Source organism: Trachurus japonicus, chromosome 17 (genome assembly GCF_045865225.1).
Source record: "Trachurus japonicus isolate A0001 chromosome 17, Traja_1.0".
Taxonomy (NCBI): domain Eukaryota; kingdom Metazoa; phylum Chordata; class Actinopteri; order Carangiformes; family Carangidae; genus Trachurus; species Trachurus japonicus.
Window position 1 is genome coordinate 27409608 of NC_140923.1, and position 22232 is coordinate 27431839.

The 22232-nt window shown below is 42.2% G+C and overlaps 2 protein-coding genes across 2 annotated transcripts in view; both read left to right on the plus strand.

Moving 5' to 3' along the window:
• The window catches only part of LOC146970834 (solute carrier family 53 member 1-like), a 229441-nt gene that overhangs the window by 120140 nt on the left and 87069 nt on the right, over positions 1 to 22232 (plus strand). The gene's annotated exons all lie outside the window — the stretch shown is intronic.
• Positions 388 to 21823, plus strand: LOC146970842 (dynein axonemal intermediate chain 4-like). Its single transcript, XM_085803957.1, has 17 exons — positions 388 to 476; positions 556 to 718; positions 7216 to 7376; positions 7970 to 8076; positions 8289 to 8445; positions 8548 to 8687; positions 9181 to 9345; positions 9609 to 9794; positions 9887 to 10038; positions 11006 to 11092; positions 11215 to 11369; positions 11495 to 11655; positions 13000 to 13112; positions 13328 to 13426; positions 14850 to 15076; positions 15158 to 15311; positions 21680 to 21823. The coding sequence occupies exons 1-17, from the start codon at positions 418 to 420 to the stop codon at positions 21722 to 21724; spliced, it is 2331 nt and encodes a 776-aa protein (XP_085660083.1). The 5' UTR covers positions 388 to 417; the 3' UTR covers positions 21725 to 21823.

The following is a 22232-nucleotide window of genomic DNA, read 5'->3' on the forward strand; positions in this document are numbered from 1 at the left end:
TAAATAAACTAAGGATACACACTCATAGAGCACATTGAGACTAGTGTTAAACCCACACACATACAGGTGCATTTAAATAAATTGAAAATATCTTGGAAAAGTTCATTATTTCAGTAGAGTTCAATTCAAACGGTGGAACTCAAATATTATAGATTCATCATTACACACAGACTGAAATATTTCATGTCTTTATTTCTTTTTGATAATGGTTACATTTAATGGAAATACAAAATGAAGTATCTCAAAGAGAGTGGCCTAGTTCCCCATTGTAACCTAATGATGTCACTCTAATCAGCTAATGAACTCATGAGTTCATCAGCTGATCCTGCTCTCCAGTGGTTACTATGAGACAGAGCCAAGCGTCACGTTGCTATGGCGACCGATACACGGAGCCACAGAACTACGCTAGATAGAATCATGTCCACGTCGGTGGGGAAAGAAGAAAGAAAGAAGAGACGCGCTCTGGTGCTGAGGCCGTAAGTACAATTCTCTCCCTTAATGTCAGCGAACAGCAGCCAAATTCTCTGATATTAATGAGTCTTCACTGTGCCCCAGCTCCTCTCGGGCTCAGAATGTGTCCGTGTCCGGAGCCCACGGACTGTACCACAGACACACCGGCAGCGTGGCCGGGACCTCCAGCAGGAGAAGCCTCAGTCTGGGCGGAGGCAGCAAAGTCCTCGAGAAGAGCGTCGTCCACACTCCCAGACAGGCTGCTCGGGTGATTTAATACACATGTACTGTATGCTGCGTTCAGGTGCCACTCGGATTTGATTTGATTTGATTTGATTTGATTTGATTGATTTATTTAGCACAATTTTTAAAACAGTGCAAGGAGGGAACGAAGCCTAGGAAGCTTGTACAAAGTTCCACTCCCATCATCATAGAATTACATTAACTCAAGATCAACAATGAGAAATACAGGAAAATAAAATTAGAAATGAAACAATAAAATGTTCAGTGCAACATAGAAAGACTATGAAACACAAACAAACAAAAGAAAAGAAGAAGGATGCATAATTAACATTAACAGAAAAATAACACTGAAGATTAAGACATAAGGTGTTTTTTCAGTAACTTTCTAAAGGATGTATAAGATGTTGTTGACCTCAGAACCACCTCTAAACCATTCCAGAGTTTTGGACCTCTAAAAGTAATATTAGATTGATGCCCAGATGTTCGACAGAAGGGTAAATGAAGATTGCCACTATGCCTATGAATATGAATGGAGGTCGGATGAAAAAGTAAAAAAATGTTGAAAAGTGTCAGGAAGATTTTGTTTAGCATTGATAAACTTATGCACAAACAAGCATGAATGGAAGACATTAAGTTTATGAATGGGCAATATTGAATATTTCATAAATAGGGGTGCAGATGGTTCTAGTCTACTGGACCGAGAGATCGTTCTTAGAAATCTTTTCTGAATTAACAGTAATTCGTTCAGGTAAATTGGATAAGTTGCAGACCAGACAATATTACAGTAATTCAAATATGGAAATAAAAAACTATAATATAAAGTCACATGAGCAGACAAATTGATCAGGGGAGAAACCTTTTTCAGTATACCAAGCATTTTCAATGATCTTTTGCAAACTTGATTGATATGATTATTCCAGTTTAGACCTTCATCCAAAGTGACACCCAGAAATGTGGTGTAAGGTACTCGGAGGATTTCAACTCCATTGATTAGTATTTTGGCTTCTTCTTTTGCATGAGATTTGTTTTTGTTGCAGAAGATCATGAAGTTACATTTATTTACGTTGAGAGTTAACTTATTGATCTGGCACCAGTTTGAAACAGTTGATAATTCATCATTTACACATGCAATGAGAGACTTGAAGACTAGTGTCGTCGGCAAATAATAAGGGGAGGAAGTTATTACATGATCTAGGCAAGTCATTAATATAAATCAAAAATAATAAAGGGCCCAGGCAGGATGGACCCCTGTGGGACTCCAAAAAGAATACTTGATTTGGTAGATGAAACACCATTAAAATAAACAAACTGCTCTCTATTGTAGAGGTAATTGATCAGCCAATTTAGAGCAACATTCTGGATTCCATATCTATTGATCTTTGAGATGAGAATTTTATGATTGACGGTGTCAAATGCTTTACTTAAATCAAGAAAAACACAAAAGGCAATTTTTTTTACCATCCAGTGCTGAGGATATGTTGTTGACTAATTGTAGCAATGCATGCTCAGTGGAATATTTCCTGCGAAATCCATATTGATGGTCATACAGGATATTGTTAGCAACTAAGTGCTTGGAGATTCTTACATATACCAATTTTTCCACAATCTTAGAGGAACATGGTAATATGGATATTGGGCGATAGTTGCCAAAGTCCTTTGTATTACCAGATTTAAATATTGGTATGACTTTCGCAATTTTGAGTTCTTGGGGGACGATACCAGACTGAAGAGATAAAGCAAAAAGATGGGTTAGAGGATGGATAATGTATCTATCGTTTCTTTCAGAAGACTGCTTTTAATACCATCATGTCCTTGGGCAGAGTTCTTTAGGTTCTTAATAATTTCATACACTTCTTCAGCACTGGGAGGATCAAAGCTAGAGAGTGGTGAGAATGTACCTTTAATGAAACTACATGGGTTCACATCAGAGTCCTTTATGTTAGATGCCAAGGAAGAGCTCACATTAACAAAAAACTCATTGAAACCCTCAGCTATATCTCTCGGGTCACTAAGAGGTATCCTTTCCTAACATCTCAGCAGGTACAGTAGCTGGAGTTTTTTTTGCGATTGATGAGGTTCCAGGTTGACTTAATGTCATTTGAAGCCTGAGTAAATTTATCAGCATAAAATGTTTTTTTTTACCTTCCTTATTGATAGAGTAAATTTGTTTTTATATTTCTTGTATATTTTCAGATTCTCAGGAGTGGGGTTGCTAATATGGCTTTCCTATATAGTTTATTTTTCTTGCGAGAGCACTTTTTTAGCTCATCCGTTATCCAGGGTTTCCCTTTGTATGAGTTATTCTTATCTTTTGAGGTGACCAATGGAAAGCAGGACTCCAGAGTTGAATTAAAAACAGTATAAAATAACCTATAGGCTTCATTAACATCTTGTGACTTCAGAACCTCATCCCAAGACACAGCACTGATCAAGGACTTAAAGGACTCCATGTAAATTTACGATATTTAGTTTGGATGTGATCGGAGTTGTAGCGTCTATACTTTCCTTTAGTATGTATTATCTGAAATACGGGGAGATGATCTGAAATGTCTGACATTAATAAACCTGAGGTAATTTGGAAATCCAAAGAATTGAATAAGATGTTGTCAATGAGTGAAGCTGAAGATCTAGTGATCCGAGAGGGCCTAAGAATTAGTGGGAAAAAATAAGTAGAATATAATGTGTTCAGAAAATCAACTGTAGATGGTAATTCACTCTTAAGCAGATCAATGTTAAAATCACCCAGTAGTACACACATTTTATGTTCCTTAGTTATAATTTCCAAAGTGGAGTAAAGAGCTTCATTGAATATGCTCAGGTCAGTATCAGGTGGTCTGTAGATACAACCAAATATAATAGTTTTCCCATTAAAGGGACGGCAAGACGAGATTTCAATAAACACAGATTCCACTGAGGCACTTTCTAGGAGGACACTCAGTTCAATTCTGGAGGCGAAGTTGAAATTTTTGGACACATATAAAGAAACACCTCCTCCCGCTTTGGTCTCTCTGCAAGAATGAATAGCATTATACTGGGATATGGGATAGAGATCTGTAATATCATCTTTCAGCCAGGTTTCCATAACTGAAAAGGAATGTATCAAAGTTGATAGATATCATTTTAGATGGTCATAATTCTTTGGCAAGCTGCGAACGTTTAAGTGCAAGGAGGAAAAAGTTTGTGGTACAGAAAAATCATCATGTATAAGAGTATGAAACAAATCATTAAACTGATCTTCAGAGAAATATTCACAAGAGTGTGTAATATTGTTTGAATTTAAAAGATTTACATCAGGGTTAAAAAAATTCATCATAGATACCACTTTTATCAGTATTTAGCTCAAATGGATTGAAAGTTAAGAAATCAATTTCAGGGGGGATAGATTCCCCAACATTTATGGGTGATAGGTAACTGGACGACATGATCTAAATTTGTCACATGGTCATGATTATAAGAAAACCACAACAATCACAAAGAAAAAAAGAAAACATCCAGTTTAGATTTCAGAGTCATTGATACACATCTAGCTCATTCAGCTCTCTGATGATTTTAATCTTCGCCTCCTCTGGTGAGCCATTGAGTTTTATAAATGTCTTGCAGTTAGAGGTCCAAGTTGACTGGATATTTCCCTGTTTGCGAAGGAACCGTGCTTTCTTTGCAATATCGGCATTTTTTTTTGTCAGATGCTCATTCAGATACACATTTGTTCCTCTTAATAGTTTCCATTGTTTTAGGAGCCCAACCTTATGTTTCCTGTTGGTGAATCTGAGGATGATGGCCGGTGGTTGAGTGGTGTTTCTTTGTGGGAGAGGGTGGCATGCTTCTATGAAATTGCAGTCTACAGCAATCTTTCTGGTCTTCAAAAAGGAGACTACCTGCTCTTCCACTGTTGCCCGGTCCTCCTCTGTCATGTTTTCCTCAGATACCTTTCCCACAGACTTGGCATATGATTTAGGTTTCGTCTTTAAACCTGTAATCACAACATCATTGACTCTGGAGTACTGTTCCAGCTCTGCCACCCTGTATTCAAGGACACTGATCCTTTTGTCCTTTTCTGCATTATGCTGTTTTAGGGCTTTAATATCCCCCATCAGCTCCATGATCTTTTCCTGCTGTTTGGTGATTTTTTCAACATTGTCATGCAGCATTTCCAGTGATCTCCTAATGTCCTCAATTTCCTTTTTCATAGCCATGTTGGTCAACTTAGCTGATATGAACCTCTTGCCACAGATCTAGGCTAGGACAATAGATTGAAGACAGCAGTGGTTTTATACTGCAACAAGTAAAGTCAGTGATGATAATGAGACAGGGATTATGAGATCACTTGCCTGGCCTGGTGGTAGCCAGCAGCTGCTGGAGCTGTGGTGGAAGCTGCTCCTGGAGGCTCGAGGCCTGAATGCTGCTGGCTGCTAGTGGAGGCTTGAGGCTCGTCTGCTCCTGAAGAGTCAGACCCTGGCTGCTGTTAGCTGCTGCTGGCAGATGCTGCTAGGCTAGTAGCCCGATGGGTGGTATGATGCAGGGTGTGGTCTACTGCAGGGCCTAGTTTGATGGATGGCCTGGTGCAGGGCCTGGTCTGCGTCCGGGCTGTTGCAGGGCCTAGTTTCAATCCAACAAATATCACCTTTGGATGGCTCCATTTTCCGAGTTGTGAAGTTGTTTTTCCGAAATGTTATGTTGATTATGTGTTCTATACGGTTCTAAGTCTGAATAGAAACAACATATTGTTATTGTAGCGTCCCTGGAATAAACCGCTTCCATGGGCCAAAGCCAACGCCAGGATAACACAACGAAAATCCTTGTCCAAATTTTAGCTCCAGTTCTCCCACTCCAGGCTCGCGCACACGTTAGTTCCCGCCTCCAACAATGACTGACAGGCTTCTCAGCCTCTACTGTATGTCACCTTCATGAACTTCAGGGCAAACACAGAACTGATACATCACCACATATAACACGAACCCATGGGTTCGTGCAACAGCATGCCAGTCTGTTACAATTAGAGGTCGACCGATAGTGGATTTTTAAATTCCGATATAATAACGATAGTTTGGAGCAGGAAAAAGCCGATAGCCGATTAATCGCCGATACCCCCCCCCACCCCCACAAAAAAAAAATTATATATTAATTAATTTTTTTTTTTTATAATAACATATAGCTATTAGCTAGTGTAAAACTAAAGGATGTGGGACACTGAATCATCCCTGGACCCTGTGAGTGACGAACAGCCAAACTCCACACGTGAGTTTGTTTACATCAGAACAGCTGTAGTGACGTGACGCTGCAGGAGAGGAGACTGTAACTAAACAGGACGTTAGCTCGTTGTGTGGTTACGCCGTACATTAACAGGTGACTGTTTCACTACAATTAGCCTACTGTGTGGAAAACCCATAGCCTGTAAAAAGAAAAACCACGCTGTAATGATCGTGATCGAGTTGGACGAGTGTGTTTGGAGCTGACGGGAGGAGAGAAAAAAGAGAGCGAGACGCACGTAGCGGCCGTGATATGACGACCCCGGTCCCCGTCCCCGCTGAGGAGGAACTCTGCTGTTATGGAACAGGACCTAAACCAAGTCGAGTAGAGCCCATAGAGCCCAACTTTGTAGTGTAAAGAGCCATTATTGTGCGTCTGCCCCAACTCTGCGGCGCTCTCTCTTCCTCCTTCCCGTCTCTCTCTAGCTGTCCTTTCAAAATAAAAGCACAAAAAGCCGGAGGGGAAAAAAAAACACTGACTCGTGAGCTGGTGGCGGTGAGATATTTAGCGTGGCAGCCGCCACCACATTATCTATGCAGGAACCCAGGCTGTACATATATGATTAAGAGAAAATACTACAGTGTTTCTCATTAAATAACAAGAGAGTTTGGTTCCAGTCAGCCCCTCCACCGGCCGCCTCTCTCTTACTGCGGTCGCACCACACCTACCCTCACCTGGGTCACTTCTCTGCTGCTGCCGCTGCACACGCCCCGTCTCTCTCTCTCCCCTGCTCTGTGTGTGTGTGAAGAGCAGCCCCGCCCCTCAGTGATCAGAGAGACAGAGAGCGGCAGGGAAGAAGCAGTTTATGGCGCTGTGGAAAAAACTGCAGCCATCGGCCACTATCGGAACCAAGTTCCGCTGATTCCGATAGTTTGTAAAACGTCCTATCGCCGCCGATTAATCGGCCAAAACGATTAATCGGTCGACCTCTAGTTACAATGTTACAAATAACATTTCTAGCTCAGCATGTGTCATCCAATAGGCTATATAAAGTTTTTCACTTGGGAAATTCATGGGAAAGTTCCATAGAGTTGGGAAAACAACTTGGAAAGTTCCTGGCTGAAATGGTTTTAGGTTGTACTGTACTGTGTCTGTCCACGTAGACTGACAGACCTGTTAGAAAAGTTAACACAAATACTGGAAACAGCTATCAACATGTTAACTCACACATCTTTAAACCTGTCTCCACTCTTAAAGCATGTGAACACACCTTGGTTAGAAGAACAACTCCCCAATCTGGGGGATGGAGCGGTCTAATATCTCCTCTTTTTTCAGGTGTTTGACGAGGAAGACAATGATGTCACTCCTCTGCCACTGTACCAGGCAGATCCTGGATCAGTACAGGCCAGAGGCAGCAGGTTCTTTGTGGATGAAATCTCTGCAGGATCAGCATCAGACCAGACAGTCATGAGCAGCTTCACCATGCCATTCTCCAGGTACCACTACAACAGGCTGGGGCGGATCAGATTAGGCAAAGCTCTTAAATATATGATATAAAGTAGAATATGATGGAGGTCAGCAGTCTTCTCCATGACAGTGGAGCTACTGAACTCAACTAAGAGACCATTTAAAGGCTCAGGAAACTTTTGGAGTTAATCAGCTGATTAGAGTGCAACACCATTAGGTTGCAATAGTGAACTTAAACACTTTATTCTGATTGTTTGATTTAAAAAAAAAAATCATAATCTTGTGGTCTTGTTCTGTACGGGTTCTGGAGGCCTGTAAGAAAGTTGCACAGACTGAATGATTAACAGCTGAAGTGATTGCTACTAAAATTGCTTTGTTTGCTCGCTTGTCTTCACACACCCCGAGGAAGGTGCAATCTGACATGCGTTAGTGTTTTAGTGACTGAACCACTGAAATAAATGAACTCTTCCATGATATTCTCATTTATTGAGATGGACCACCTGTGAATATGATTATTTATAAAACACAGTCATATCATATTTGAAATATGGTTTGTAGCCAGTGAAGATTGTACTAAAGTCTAAATAATAACTGTGCTGGCGTCAACTTGCTCTTTTGTCAGGTCAGTGTTAGGCAGCAGCAGAATATCCAGCCAGTCCACAATAGAGTCGATGAATGAGGAGATGGAGGACACATTCTCCAAACGGGATATGGCCATCAACCTCCCAGGTCTACACTACAATACTTTTTTTCTTTTATTTGAAATACATGTATGCAATTTCCCTGTTTTTTGTTGTATTGTTTAACTTCTGAGATTCATAATGAGAACAGGTTGATTTACACTAATTCTGACAGAATGTCACAGTTCAATGTAGCAGGCAGCTGTGATGTACCATTTGTTGGATTTGTTGTTGTTTAATGTCTTTGGTTCCTTCTTCCAGATGTGCAGGGGAAAAGAGACTCTGTGAAGGAACAGCTGACTGAGGAAATGTTGAGGACAGTTGTAGACATCTACATCTCTGAGACAGACCCCATCTCACTGCTGGACATACCCAGCACCCTGGTGTCAGTGGACGCTGATGATGCAGAAGTGATTGTGTGAGTGAACTTATCCTCTGTTTGTGACTGTGATCAGTGATTGAAAATGTAATATAGTTTTTGTTTTCACAAGCATGTGTCATGTTCACCTTGTTTCCGCAGAGTGAGGAATAATCAGTACGCCGACGTCTGCAGAAACAGAATAGGCAATGATAAGTACATGGATCGAGCAGTGCAGACGCTGAATGGAGCAGCTAAGAACAAACACGTCCAGAGTGACAGCACCGTCATGGTGGATGCAGGTCAGACTCATGGCCTCATAGATGCATTCAATTATTTTCTTCACAGTCACCTCAAAACTCAACACTGGCAGTATTTCACATTATGAACAAACTGCGCATGAGGAGCATTATGATATCCCATTCTGTTACTGGGGTCTACCAGCTCCTGAGGAAACAGCCATCTCTAGTAAATGCTCCACTAACATGTTTTTGCTGCCCCCATGTGGCCAGAGTAACCAGTTTTTACTGCACAGACAGTGAAGAAGAAGACAAACCTAAATCCAGGACCCACACAGCATAGTTAACCCAAAGCTGAAGTTAAGATGCGGGAAAAAAGTTTAGAGGTTTGGAATAATGGGGAGGGGAAGTGTCCAAGGGAAAGTAGAAACAGGATATTGAACCTGGGACACAGGAAAAATTGAAATTATAAAAAAAAAAAAAAAAAATCCAGAATGGCAAGAAACAGGGAGGACTGTGTCCAGCTTCTCCTAATGATCTGACAGTTTCTCCACAGGCGTGACTGTCAGCACCTGGGACATGTTTGACACACTGAGCAGCCCTGAGCAGGACAACACGGTGCAGAGGCCCGAGCCTGAGCAGACGGACTATCCAGAGGCTGCGGTGGACAGCAGCAGAGCTGCAGAGAGGAGTGTGTCAGTGGGCAGCACAGCCAGTACAGGTAACAGTCAGAGACACTGCACCACACACTGTCAGAACCAGAGGCATGGTGTCGGCAGGTTTTAAGGATGTCCATCCCACAATTTCTTCAAATTTTGTAAAAACATTCACTTACACTCAAGGACAAACTGAACAGACTTGACTGGTCAAAGGTCAAGGTCACAAACTGCCTCAGTATCCTCTCTGTCACGCTGCAGACTCTAGGTGCAGGTGTGTGTTATTGTGTTATTGTGTTATTGTGTTATTGTGTTATTATATTGTCAGCCAGTGCAGCCAGCTCACTGAAGGAAGTGGAGGTGTTTGGGAGCAGTCTAAATGCTGAGTCCGACCTGCAGCTCATCCTGCTGTCAGCCAAATTCCAGCAGAGCCTACTGGTCACGGAGAGGAGCATCCTGAGAAACATCTTCCAACCTCAGCTGGCTGCGTACAGACAGCTGCCTGTACTAGAAGGTAACACACACACACACACACACATACAGGCAAATGGACATGCAATTATACATGTATGCATATTACTCCTCAACCTGGTGTGATTGTGTCAGACCCAGACAGTGTGGTGAAGCCTGGGCCCCTGGAGCAGAGAGAGGACACAGAGAGCTGTGGATCTCCACATCTGGAACATCTGTGGTCTTTCAGCTGTGAGCTCACCAGAGGACGCAGAGTCAGCTGCATGGCCTGGAACAGGAAGTACTGGGTAACAGAGACTGTCAATACTACTGATGAGAGTTGATGTTGATGTTGTTCCAGGTGACATCCTGTTGTTGTGCATTAGCTCAACCAAACAAACTTCCTCTGACTCCCAGTGTTGTCATCTGGTGAGAGAACATTTCTCACTGACTGAAGACATTTGTGTTAGTCATTCTTGCTGGCACTGATAATCACAGCTCCAGGGGTGGCAGTGCTTCAGTTCATCATCTTGGTTATCTGGATATCCTTACAGTTACTGAATGGAGAGACATTCATGGTCCTCGGGGGATGAAATAATGGCTGGAGAATATTTCATGAATGTAACTATTCATGTAGCCCTGAGGGGTTTGATGAAATGGATGGTCAGAATATAGATATCGTTTGTGGGGGTGTCCATCTGTCTGTCCCACTATTATCTCAGTTGGAAGGTGATTCTTGCAAATTTTGCACGAGCATTCACTTGGACTGATTAGATTTTGGTGATCAAAGATCAAATATCACAGCAGTGAAGTCATCAATAACTTCAGGTATTAATTGTGCCCACACAACATATTTTTGGCCATTCATAAGGAAGGTGACTGTGAACATTATCCCTGCAACTTGGTTGGTGGAGACATACAGAACAACTGTGAGGCTATAATTCTTTTTTTTCTTTTTTTTTTACATGAAAATATGACTGGACTTCAACAGCATCATTTTGTGATGAATACATCCCATAACAGAGGTTAATTTAATTTTCATTTCTCATGCCAAATGCATTGAGACACTGTATTGATACTTCCAGCCGCACCAACAACAATCTGTTGTTCCTCTGTTAGAGGAAATGTGTCTGGACTTTGTCACTTATGTCCATTTATTCTAAACTGTGCAACCTATGAAATAGCATAGCATTACAGTAACACCAATAGGATCTTCTACTCTTTTACTCTTCTACCTCTGAAAGCATTTGTGTGTGTGTGTGCTGTCTTTGTCAGGACCTCCTGGCTGTGGGTTATGGTGAATCCAGCTCCACCAATCAGAAACCAGGTCTAGTGTGCTGCTGGAGCCTCAAAAACCTCACAGTAAGACTTGAATTTGACCTGGATTTTAACCTTCCCTGACTTGTAGTCATTGTGCAGCATTGTAAATCCCCTCATGCACAGTACTGAGTGACAGTTGCATTCACGTGCCTCCTCCTCCGTAGTGGCCTGAGCGAGTCTTCCTCTGCGACAGCGCTGTGACTTCTCTGGACTTCTCAGCCAACAGTCCCAGGCAGCTGGCTGTGGGGCTGCACAACGGCACCATCACCATCTACAACATGCAGAGTCAAGACGACAGGCCACGTGTCTTCAGCAGCAGGTGAGAACTCTGTGTGTGTGTGTGTGTGTGTGTGTGTGTGTGTGTGTGTGTGTGTGACTGTGTGTGACTGTGTTCAGTGATGTGACACACAGTATTGTTCCTTATGTTTTCGTGTGTCTACACAGTGAGTGTCCCAACAAGCACCTGGGCCCAGTGTGGCAGCTCAGGTGGACTCAACAGGAGCTGAGTTTCACAGGAGAGGACAAGGCCGAGGCTCTGTTCTCTGTGTCTGCAGACGGCAGGATCAGCAAGTGGTCCATCTTCAACAATGGCCTCGACTGCACAGGTGATATGCAGTCCAATCAGACAATATACCTGATTGGACTGATGTAAGATGGTCTCGAAAACTAGGATTAAACATTTTGCCTTGTGTTTTTTTTTTCCAGTATTAGGAAACTTTTCACAACATTATTCTTTTCATTTCTATGACTTACTCTTACTTTGAAGCAGAGCTTCTAACCAGTGGATTGTCTTTTATTTTGAAAATGTGATTGACCACACACTAAATTCATCACAGGAGAGAAACGAGTCAGTCACCTCCTCCTCTGAAGTTCTATAGTCAATCAGTCAGTAGGTTGTTTCAAATCATTAGGTAAATGTGGAACAATACAACACTGTTGACATTAAAAACTACCACTAGGGTAACACTCAACTTGACAGGTTGGTGCGTAGCACATTCATACGTCCTTTCATAAGGTGTTTGTAATGCACTCACGACAGCTTCTTAAGGCATGACTCAGCATTCATACATCAAGTTACATTGCTATGGAATAATGAACTGGGATATTTTGCCAAAACAGCGCATGGAAATACAAGAACAAAATACACGTTCAAGTTGCATTTTTATAAATATTTCATACATAGCTTATGTTATTTTGTATGTTGCTTTACAATACAATCAGCAAAGGCTACGTAAGGGCCAGGAGTTATTTGTACATTTTTCATGTATGGTTTATAAATGTTACTTTCCATGTCACTTTACTAAACAGGTGGTGAAGGATTCATAACTGAATTACAAATGATGCTCCCACTGGAATGGTTCAGTGTCTGGGCAACTTTGGGTGACAGGAACATAGCAAACAATGCATCTGCATACATGACTTTAATAAAGCCTTTGTATGAGTTGGTATTTTATCCCAGCAGGCCTGCTTCCAGGTGTGATGGAGGTACGTTGATGAAACATCTGGGTAACACACTATGCATTAGTGAGTGTTTCATGAGGCCTTCATGAACCATTGTAGTAGAATGCTGAATAGGGGTATTTCCAGGTGAAATTAGTGGACTTTTATTTTGACAAAATTTCCCAGTTTGTTATTCCATAGCAATGGAATCCCTTATGAAGCCGTCGTGAATGCATTACAAACACCTTATGAAAGGTCTTATGAATGTGCTATGCACCCAACCATCAAGCAAAGTGTTACCAAAACGACTTTAGAAAAATAAGTAGCCTACTCATCTGCTCTCTCCCCAAGTAAGGATGTGACTGAACAACTTTCAGTTGTACAGGAATCATATTTGACCAGGAATCAGGTGGTGAGCAGTCCTCAGGCTGTGGACTGCAGCTCATCTCTGTATATAACTGTAAAAATGTACAGAACTTTTCAAAGCAGCTGTGAATCTTTTGTCACAGATGTAATGAAGCTGAAGAGGATTCATAACATGAAGAAGAGCGATAAAGGACAGAGGACAGAGAATGTTCTGTCGACACTGACCCCAGGTCTGTGTGCTGACTTCCACCCAACAGTAAGTTTGGAGCAGACACTGGTTTCAGGCTGGTTTCATTTCATGGACTGATGCAGTCGTGCAAATGTATTGAAGTAGCTTTATTGGCTACAGTACAGTGAACATTGAACACTCGTACCTACACGGGTCTTTTCCCAATGATGGGTAACTTCTCCCTGTCCATTAAACTTCTAACTGCAGGACATGTGTGTCCTCGTCTCTCCCTCCTCCTGCAGAACTCCAGTCTCTACCTGGTCGGTACCAGAGAGGGCCTCATCCACAAGTGCTCCTGCTCCAACACTCAGCAGTTCCTGGAGACTTTCAGGAAACACTTTGTGAGTCCTTCAGAATAAAATCCTCCACCTTCCTCTGTTTTAAACTTATTACCGTTTTTTTTTTTTTTTTTTTTTTACAATCGCTATGACCCGTTGTTCTCTTCACACAGTTAGCACAACATCAGCCTGTGTGGGCTACACAATTAACATATTTTTGTTCTTATTTTGACACAAAATACATACATTTAACACATTTAAAATTCGTTTTAACTTCTTTTATACACAAGCTCAACTAAGACCAAAACAATAGATGTTAACTGCTACATTTTCAATTGCTTTCATGCTGTTTGTCAAAACAGAAAACCTCATGTTCAAAGCTGAACCTAAAGGTTGAGGTTGAACTGAACAGTACAGTAGATTGAAACAAATGTATGACCTGTATTTTGTTTCATTGCTTTTAGATTGAACTAATGCAAATACATCAATCACAGCTGATTCCCATCTAGATATACTGTAACATCTATCAAACACACTCAGGTGTAGAGGGTCTTTCAGTCACATGACCTATTTGGGCTGATCTTGTACAAAAACAAGATGAAAGACGAGGGAGAGGAAAACAGAAAGACGAGGCAGTTGACTTTGTATTTTTCATTTTTAGTGTATTTCTTCTCTTTGTAAATTGCATTTTCATGCATATGTGAATGATTTTTCTTTTTCTGCAGTAATTTTCAGTTGCTTTACTGGAGACATTTTGTAAATTTTTCTCTTTTTTTGTAACATTCTGCAAAGCTGCTCTGAGATAGGTTGTTCACTTTTTCTAGTGTTTGCAAAAAAAAAAAGAAGAAACAAAATACATGCATTTACTAAACCCAACAAAAGCAAAATATGGAGAGGCTCAAGAGAAAAGTACAGCACAAAAGTCAATTTATGATCAATACAATAATCTGTTGACTGTAAAACAACATGTAAAGTGATTCAGTTTGTGTTATTCCATCAGTTGTTAGTGTTTTTTATGACACTGTGCTGTGACTGGCTACATGTGTCAGTGTTTTGGTAGATTTGGTGAATTGTGTTAGTGTATTATTGTATTTATGTGTCTGTGTTTAGTTACACTGTGTGATTTTGAGCATGAAATTAACTGTTTTGGGAATTGTGTGTGTGAAGAGTTCTGAAAAAGTATTAACAAACGGGTTATAGCGATGGTAAAAAACTGCGTATTCCATGCTCACCTCTTATAGTTATACTTCATTTCTTCAGGTAGCGAGTTTGTAAAACCCATTAAGTCACTATCCCACAATGCTTTGCTCACTGGCTCCTCAGCTGTTGTGATGTCACTGCTTATTAGACTTTACAGGTCACTGTGTGTCAAATTTCCACCATGTTGGTAAATTCCTGAAGTGGATCGAATTGAAAGGAACAGTTTGAATAGTTTGACCTCTTGTCACTGCTGCTGTTGTCACCATGGGTCACTGTTCTTCCTCAGGGTCCTGTCAACCATGTTGCGTGGTGTCCACTCAGTCCAGATGTGTTCTTGAGCTGCTCCTCTGACTGGACCATCCAGCTGTGGAAGCAGGACCAGCTCAGACCCGTGTTGAGTTTCACCTCGGCCCAGAGGGCAGTGTGTGACATCCAGTGGTCCCCACAGTGGGCCACAGTGTTTGGAGTGGTGAGTGAGGGACAGCTGGAGATCTGGGACCTGACCTCGAGCATGTGAGTGGGACTGAAGACAGTACCCGTCGGTGCAGTCTCATCTTGTCTGTCTCTCTGACATGTCCCGTGTCTCTCCTGCAGTCTGGACCCAGCCTGCGTGCAGTGCGCCGCCCCAGGTGTGGACATGACGACCCTGCTGTTTGCCACACAAACAGACTGCGTCCTGGCCGGAGACAGTGATGGACAAGTGACTGTGTATCAGCTGAAGAACTTTGGGTTCAGAGACAGCAGCCAGGTAACACTGTGGGACAGGTGGACCGGTACAGGGGGGTCAGGGACCTGCAGGTACTCACTGGGACTCACAAACATCCCTCCACAAGACTAGTGACAAGATAAACCAGTTCACCTGTACAGTAGTTCACCCTGAAGCAGATGTCACCTGAGCTTCAGATGCACAAACACATCATTTTGTTTATGGATTTCATGGCTGGGTATCTCCTGACAGTAATTATGAAAACATGTTTACTGCAGCTCTAAAATGATATATATAAAACGTGCAGTAAACACGGTTTCATTATATATATACACACATATATATCAATATATACTGTAAATCCAGGGAGCTTTTTGGAGTGGAGCCTTAAGCGCCAAGTCTAACTGTATAGCAGTTGTTGCAATAAATCAATGTTTTAAGCAATGGCAGGAGTGTTCCAGAATGAATGGAATTACCTTTAAAAACAGAGGTTAAGAAGTGCTTCAACAATTGTGGCAGAAACAATAACAGCAATAAGTTTAAAGGCAGAGATGGAAGTAAAGATGCTGTTTCAAAGCAACAAAAAAACTCACAATAAAAGCATCAGAAGAATGATAGAAGCATAATAAAATGGCATAATGATATACTGTAAAAGTAAGTCTACAAAAATGACTGAGTGTTAGGAAGTGATTTAAAAGTAGTTTCTGATTCTACCTCGTCTCCTCTGGGCGGTCCTTCCAGTATCAATAGGCCCTGATGACAAAAATACCAGCACTCATGTATATAAAGTGTTAATAAAATGACAACAGGAGGATATAATAGTACAGCGGCTAAGCATGAAAATTGTGCACTTTTTGAAAGAAACATGAAACTTCTACCATAGTTAGTTTATGCCATGAGGTTTATTTTAAGATCGGGAGGGAAGTCAGATTTGACCTCTGAGGCCCGGGAGAGGTCAAATCCAAGATGGCCGCCAATAATATTCAAAAATGCCTATCGCTGGAACCAAACACAGTAGAAAAACACTTAAGGTGTCATTTCCCACTAATTTTTGGGTGCCCATTCTGTTGGTGATACCTTTGAGACCAATAGAATTCAAAAAAATGCATTTAGATCAATGTGTAGGTCAAATTATGCAGACATAGGGAGGTGAACAGTGCAAAAAGGTAGTTTATTTCCAAAATAATAGCCTAACAGTGATGATGATGTTAATAATGATGATAATAGTGCCAATAATAATAATCATTATCATAATAAGTTCTTTTTTTTTTACTGATTTATTATTAACTCATTGGCTGCCAGCCATTTTCAGAGCAGAGAGCTGCATACTGCCAGCCGTTTTAGAGCATTTTTTACAGACCCTTTCAAGACCCACAGAATATTGTGTTCATGTAAACATGTAAACACCAAAACTACCAAGAGTAAGAGTAGACTCTATTCTTTCATTAGGAAAAAAAAGTTTGTTTCTACCTTTTTCCATTCTTTAGTAAACGGCAGTAGAACATTGGCTGGTTTCGCCAAAAACACCTGTTTTTGACCAAAACACATTCAAGAAAATGCATTTATGTAAAGGTGCAAATCTGCAATTTAATAATACTGTCGCCCTCCTCTTTCCGCGGAGAGAGGGGTGGTGTCTGACGCTGTGTGGAAGCATTGCGAAGGCCCATGGAGGGGAGTTGACACAATGTGCTTTCGCCCAGTACTCTGAATTAGAGTTCTCAATTTCAACCCAAACCCGAGTAAGGCCGATGGGTCGGGTTGGTTTGGCACGAGATGCTGTGTGTATCTCCAAAAAACCACAATGTTTTTGTGGCCGAAATTGAATCAGTTTCACCCGCTGATAAGGTGCTGCTGCGTCACCATCTGCTCTCGCTGCAAAGAAAGCATGTCACTTTTTTAGTTTAGTTTTCTTTTTTTTTGTTGGGCTGGGCTGGGTTTGGCCAGACAACTAATGCTGGTGTATCGAGCTCTGTCGGGTCCGGGCTTAAAACCCACGGGCCGAGTCAGGTCGGGTTGTAATTTTCAGGCCCGTTGAGAACTCTACTTTGAATGTCAAAGTGAAGAAATTTAATGAAGTGCAGATAAACGGCAGGAGTAACTATTGGCACTTTTCCACTACACAGTCACGGCACGGCTCAGTAAAGGTGCTTTTCCATTACAGCTGAGTTCTCTAGTTCCTCCTCAGCAGGGGTGGGGGATCGCAAGGCCACACTGTTTCTCTCTCTATTTTCGATCTTCTCGTCAGCTCCAAACTCACTTGTCTGTTCCTCGATTACGGACCACAGCGTGGTTTTCCACACAGCATCATTTAACTCGGGTGAAGGAATAACAACGGTCTCGGTACAGATGAATTCTCATGTCGGACATCGCGCTCACGACTCTTCCAGTGACAACGCTCTGCCCAATCAGTGGAAGGCAGTCGGCTGACGTCACGTTTTAGGTATGGCCGTTCCAGGATTGAGGACTACGGCCCTCTCCAGGAGCCGAGCTGGTCCTCAAAGGGATGAGGGACGGCCGCAAGGGTGGCTGGTGCCCTGAGGGGACCTCTACACGACGCTGGCTGGCCCTCTATAACGGGAACCCCGCCTGGCTGCATCCCACCGGCGGTCAGCTGGGGGCAGTTTGGGCTCGTAATGATTATAGAAGGTGGCGGACCAGCTGCTGATGCAGAAATGAGTCCGTATGGGCTGTATCATGTCGTAGTACTCATGATGGCGCCTGACACGGAACACGGAAAACCGTATGACCCAGTAGCCAAATGCCTCGTCATCTAATTAGTGACACACATGAATGGATGAACGAGATTCCCACTGTCCCTACCTACTATCTAGCGAAACCCCCTGACAACCGGCTTTTGATTACAGCGAGTAGAGCCGTTGGTGACAGGGTTGGCGCGTGGCCGCACTGCATGTTTGTTGAGAACCTGGTGCTAAATCACTTGCAGACGACCTGATTCTGGGTCAGGGTTTTGTACGTAGCAGAGCAGCTCCCTCGCTGCGATCTATTGAAAGTCAGCCCATGATCCAAGCTTTTGTCGGTCTGAGGGCGTGGGCCCCCAGTTGGCAGTCCCCCTCATCCCTCACCGGTGGACCAGGGGCACGGTGGCAGCCCTCAGTCAGGCAAGGATAGAGGAGGAGGAGCACCAATTAGACTGGAGCCTGAGAGCCAGGGAGAGAGTAACAAGCGGCTGTGGTGTACTAGTGCCACGAACAGAGCCGAGAGACAGTGTCTCTTATACTCATTGGCTGCCATTGATGTCTATAGACATGTCTGTTGTATATTAACTTCAAAGTCACTGTTCCGCTTGACATGTTTCTTTCCACAAAAAGCTTGTTTTCTCAGTGTTCTGGTCAAAAACAGGTGTTTTGGTCAAAAACAGGTGTTTTTGGCGAAACCAGCCAATGTTCTACTGCCGTTTACTAAAGAATGGAAAAAGGTAGAAACAAACTTTTTTTCCTAATGAAAGAAGAGAGTCTATTCTTTCTCTTGGTAGTTTTGGTGTTTACATGTTTACATGAACACAATATTCTGTGGGTCTTGAAAGATCTGTAAAAAATGCCCTAAAACGGCTGGCAGTATGCAGCTCTCTGCTCTGAAAATGGCTGGCAGCCAATGAGTTAATAATAAATCAGTTAAAAAAAAGAGCTTATTATGATAATGATTATTATTATTGGCACTATTATCATCATTATTAACATCATCATCACTGTTAGGCTATTATTTTGGAAATAAACTACCTTTTTGCACCGTTCACCTCCCTATGTCTGCATTATTTGACCTCCACATTGATCTAAATGCATTTTCTTGAATTCTATTGGTCTCAAAGGTATCACCAACAGAATGGGCACCCAAAAGGTAGTGGGAAATGACACCTTAAGTGTTTTTCTACTGTGTTTGGTTCCAGCGATAGGCATTTTTGAATATTATTGGCGGCCATCTTGGATTTGACCTCTCCCGGGCCTCAGAGGTCAAATCTGACTTCCCTCCCGATCTTAAAATAAACCTCATGGTATAAACTAACTATGGTAGAAGTTTCATGTTTCTTTCAAAAAGTGCACAATTCCCCTAGATTTGAGGGCTTAACCGCTGTACTATAACCATCTGTACTGCAGTTTGGAAACTGGAGACACAGCCTCCTGGTGTTCAGCTCACAGCATCTTTATTAGGGTCCGGGCAGCGCAGCTGCCAGGACACTATTGTATTCCTAGGAATTCTTCTTCTTCTTCTTTCTTTCTTCTTCCAAGGAAGTCATACTTCCCATGGGCGAAAACTCACCAAACTTTGCACAAAGGTTCAGTCCCATGCCAGATTCACTCAACTCCAAGGACATGTGCCCCCCCCTCGTAGGGGGGGCACAATAAGCGTTTAAATTTAAAAACTTTAAAAATTCCTACCAAACCAACGGTAGATGCTACAGTGTTGAAACTTCACCACAATGTAGCCTCAATACTGCTGAAACTTTTGTCCACTTAAACTTATTACAAATTATGAAGTCCATCACTCTGTTTTTTTCAATAACTGTAAAACTTTTAAAATATATCTTCTCCCACAATTTTTGCTCAATTGACACCAAACTTGCTACAGAGCATCTCCAGACCGTCCTCCACAAAACTTGTTTCTCGGATTTTTGATTAAGCAAAAATTGAGCCTACAGTGCATGAAAACGTTACAGTACTGTAAACATATACCATCAAATTCTTGCTAAATACATTTTCAAACTTCCTGAAAAAAAATGACAATATTCTGGAGTCATGGTTGATGAAGTTTAGCAAATATCAGAATTTTATCTCAAAAACTGAATTTTTGAGAACATTTTGAATTCTGCTCTCATGGGAACAACTGCAGTCAATGTGAGAGTGGAATTTATAAACATCATATTTTCTCTTATGAAGCAAAACACTTATCATTAAAAACAAATCACCAACATTTCCATGCTGTCAAGATGCAATTTATGTATTATCAGATTTTTGTTTAGATGACTGAATTATTGACATTTTGACCATTTCATCACAACAGCTGCCCGGGCACTGGCTCACCTGAGTGGATAAATGAAGCTACACAGCAGGTCTCACTACCAGCTAATTAGCTCAGCGAGTTAAGAGCTCGTTCTTGGTGTCAGAGATTGTGAGTTCGAGACCCAGTGAGGGTCATGATGATGATGACAGATCAAAATGTCAGATGTCCTAAAGCTAGTCTAAATGCATTTTATGTATTAAAGCAGATATCAGTGGAATGTTTTTGTTAATATAAGTCCTAAATAGTCCTATTTTCCGTCAGCAATCACTTACATGAAGTATTTCAGCCTAAACACGAGTCTCTCCGTCACTCTGCTCTGCTGTAACCCGAGGAGAAAATTTTCCTTGTGGGATACAAGTGTTATCCAATGAGGAGAGAGAACGGCATGAAGGGCTGTGTGTGCAGCCAAGGGATGCGCGTGAATGTGGTGACGTAGCACGAGGACCAATTGATGCCTGACAAGGGCGGGGGCTGCTAACTCATGGTGCGTTCAAGGAAACTCCTACTTTGTGTTTTTCCTTCCTGTGAAGTCATACCAGTTCGATCTGGTACGAGTTCACGGGTCGGAAGTTACGAGTGGCCGTTATAGGGAACTTTCACAGACAACAGGACGGTAAAAACACGAGCTACGGGTTACCTGGAACGCTACCAAGTCGTAGTTGTGACTTGAAGCTGTAACTTACGGTTTCAAAAGCCTGCCTTGAACACAGCATTAGCCGAAACGGCCGTGCCGATGATATCTGCTTTAACAGATTTTTGTTTAGATAACAGAAATCTGCGTTCACAACTGCTGCCCGCACACTGACTCCCTGAGTCTATTTGAGAAGACACACACCATGTCTCACTTCCAGATAATTAGCTCACTGAGTTAAGCGCTGGTTCTTGGTGTCAGAGGTTGTGAGTTCAAGACCCAGCCAGGGTGATGATGATGACAGATCAAAATGTCAAATGTCCTCAACATGAAACACAAGACAATTGTCCTAATGGTGGCATCACAGCAAGCCTCTAAAAATTTAAATAGCTTGGACTGGACCATCTGCGAAGGCTCCTAACATCTTAGACTCATAGTAGATGTTTGACAAATACATATCATTATTTTACCTCAAAAACTGATTTTTCTTTTTCTGCCTACACGACAGTGAATGGCTTACTCAATTTGTGAAGCCACTGTTGATCTGCCACTTGTCAATTAGCTCAGTGTGATAGACAATGGTCTTTGGTTCCCGAGGTTGTGGGTTCAATCCTCAACTGATGCAAATTGGACATTATAAGGACAACAGTCTTGTCTCCCTATTCTCCTGTTTGTTGCTCAAAATTGCCTAAATTTGCCCAAAAGTAGCCCGGACCCGACCCATCGCTGCGCAGCAGCTATAATTCTGTATCTTGTGTTTCAGGTTGATGTTCTGGAGGAACTCATCCTGGCTGCAGGTTCCAGGTAGCCTGAAGAAACCATCAGACTTCAGACTTGGTTCAGGATGTATAAGTAAGAAGAAATAACCAGGACACATTCAGAATCATGGGAAACATCAGTACATGCAGGCGGCCAAACACGGATGCAGTAACCCACAAGTGCCAGCAGATGGCAGTAGCTAGATCTGAAGTGCCACATGAACCCACGCTTCAAGGAAACAGTCACTGACAACTCGACCGAAGAGAGCTTTAGCAGCATGGCGTGTCACTACCCGATTTGCGACGCTACCCGATCTGTGACAAAACTGGTCACTTGTGCTCCAGCGTTTATTAGCCTAATCCTGTCCAGCTGATCGCTGCTGTTGCGGTACCTGCTACAGTAATGTGTAAAAAAATATAATTAATTGTAGGCAGAATGAAAACTGAGCACGGTAACTGTCAAATTTGAGCACCAGCATGAAACAGAGGAAGAAATAATAGCCTCTCTCAAATATAAGCCGGTCTCCAATACAGGCCGGTTCCCCTGGGCAGCTAAAG

What these genes read in the sequence shown, in the direction of transcription:
- LOC146970842 (XM_085803957.1), top strand. Translation starts at nt 418, where the DNA reads ATGTCCACGTCGGTGGGGAAAGAAGAAAGAAAGAAGAGACGCGCTCTG. An exon ending in CAATGGCCTCGACTGCACAG is followed by an intron (nt 11,656 to 12,999) that starts GTGATATGCAGT and finishes CTTTTGTCACAG; the next exon opens with ATGTAATGAAGCTGAAGAGG. An exon ending in GGTTCAGAGACAGCAGCCAG is followed by an intron (nt 15,312 to 21,679) that starts GTAACACTGTGG and finishes CTTGTGTTTCAG; the next exon opens with GTTGATGTTCTGGAGGAACT.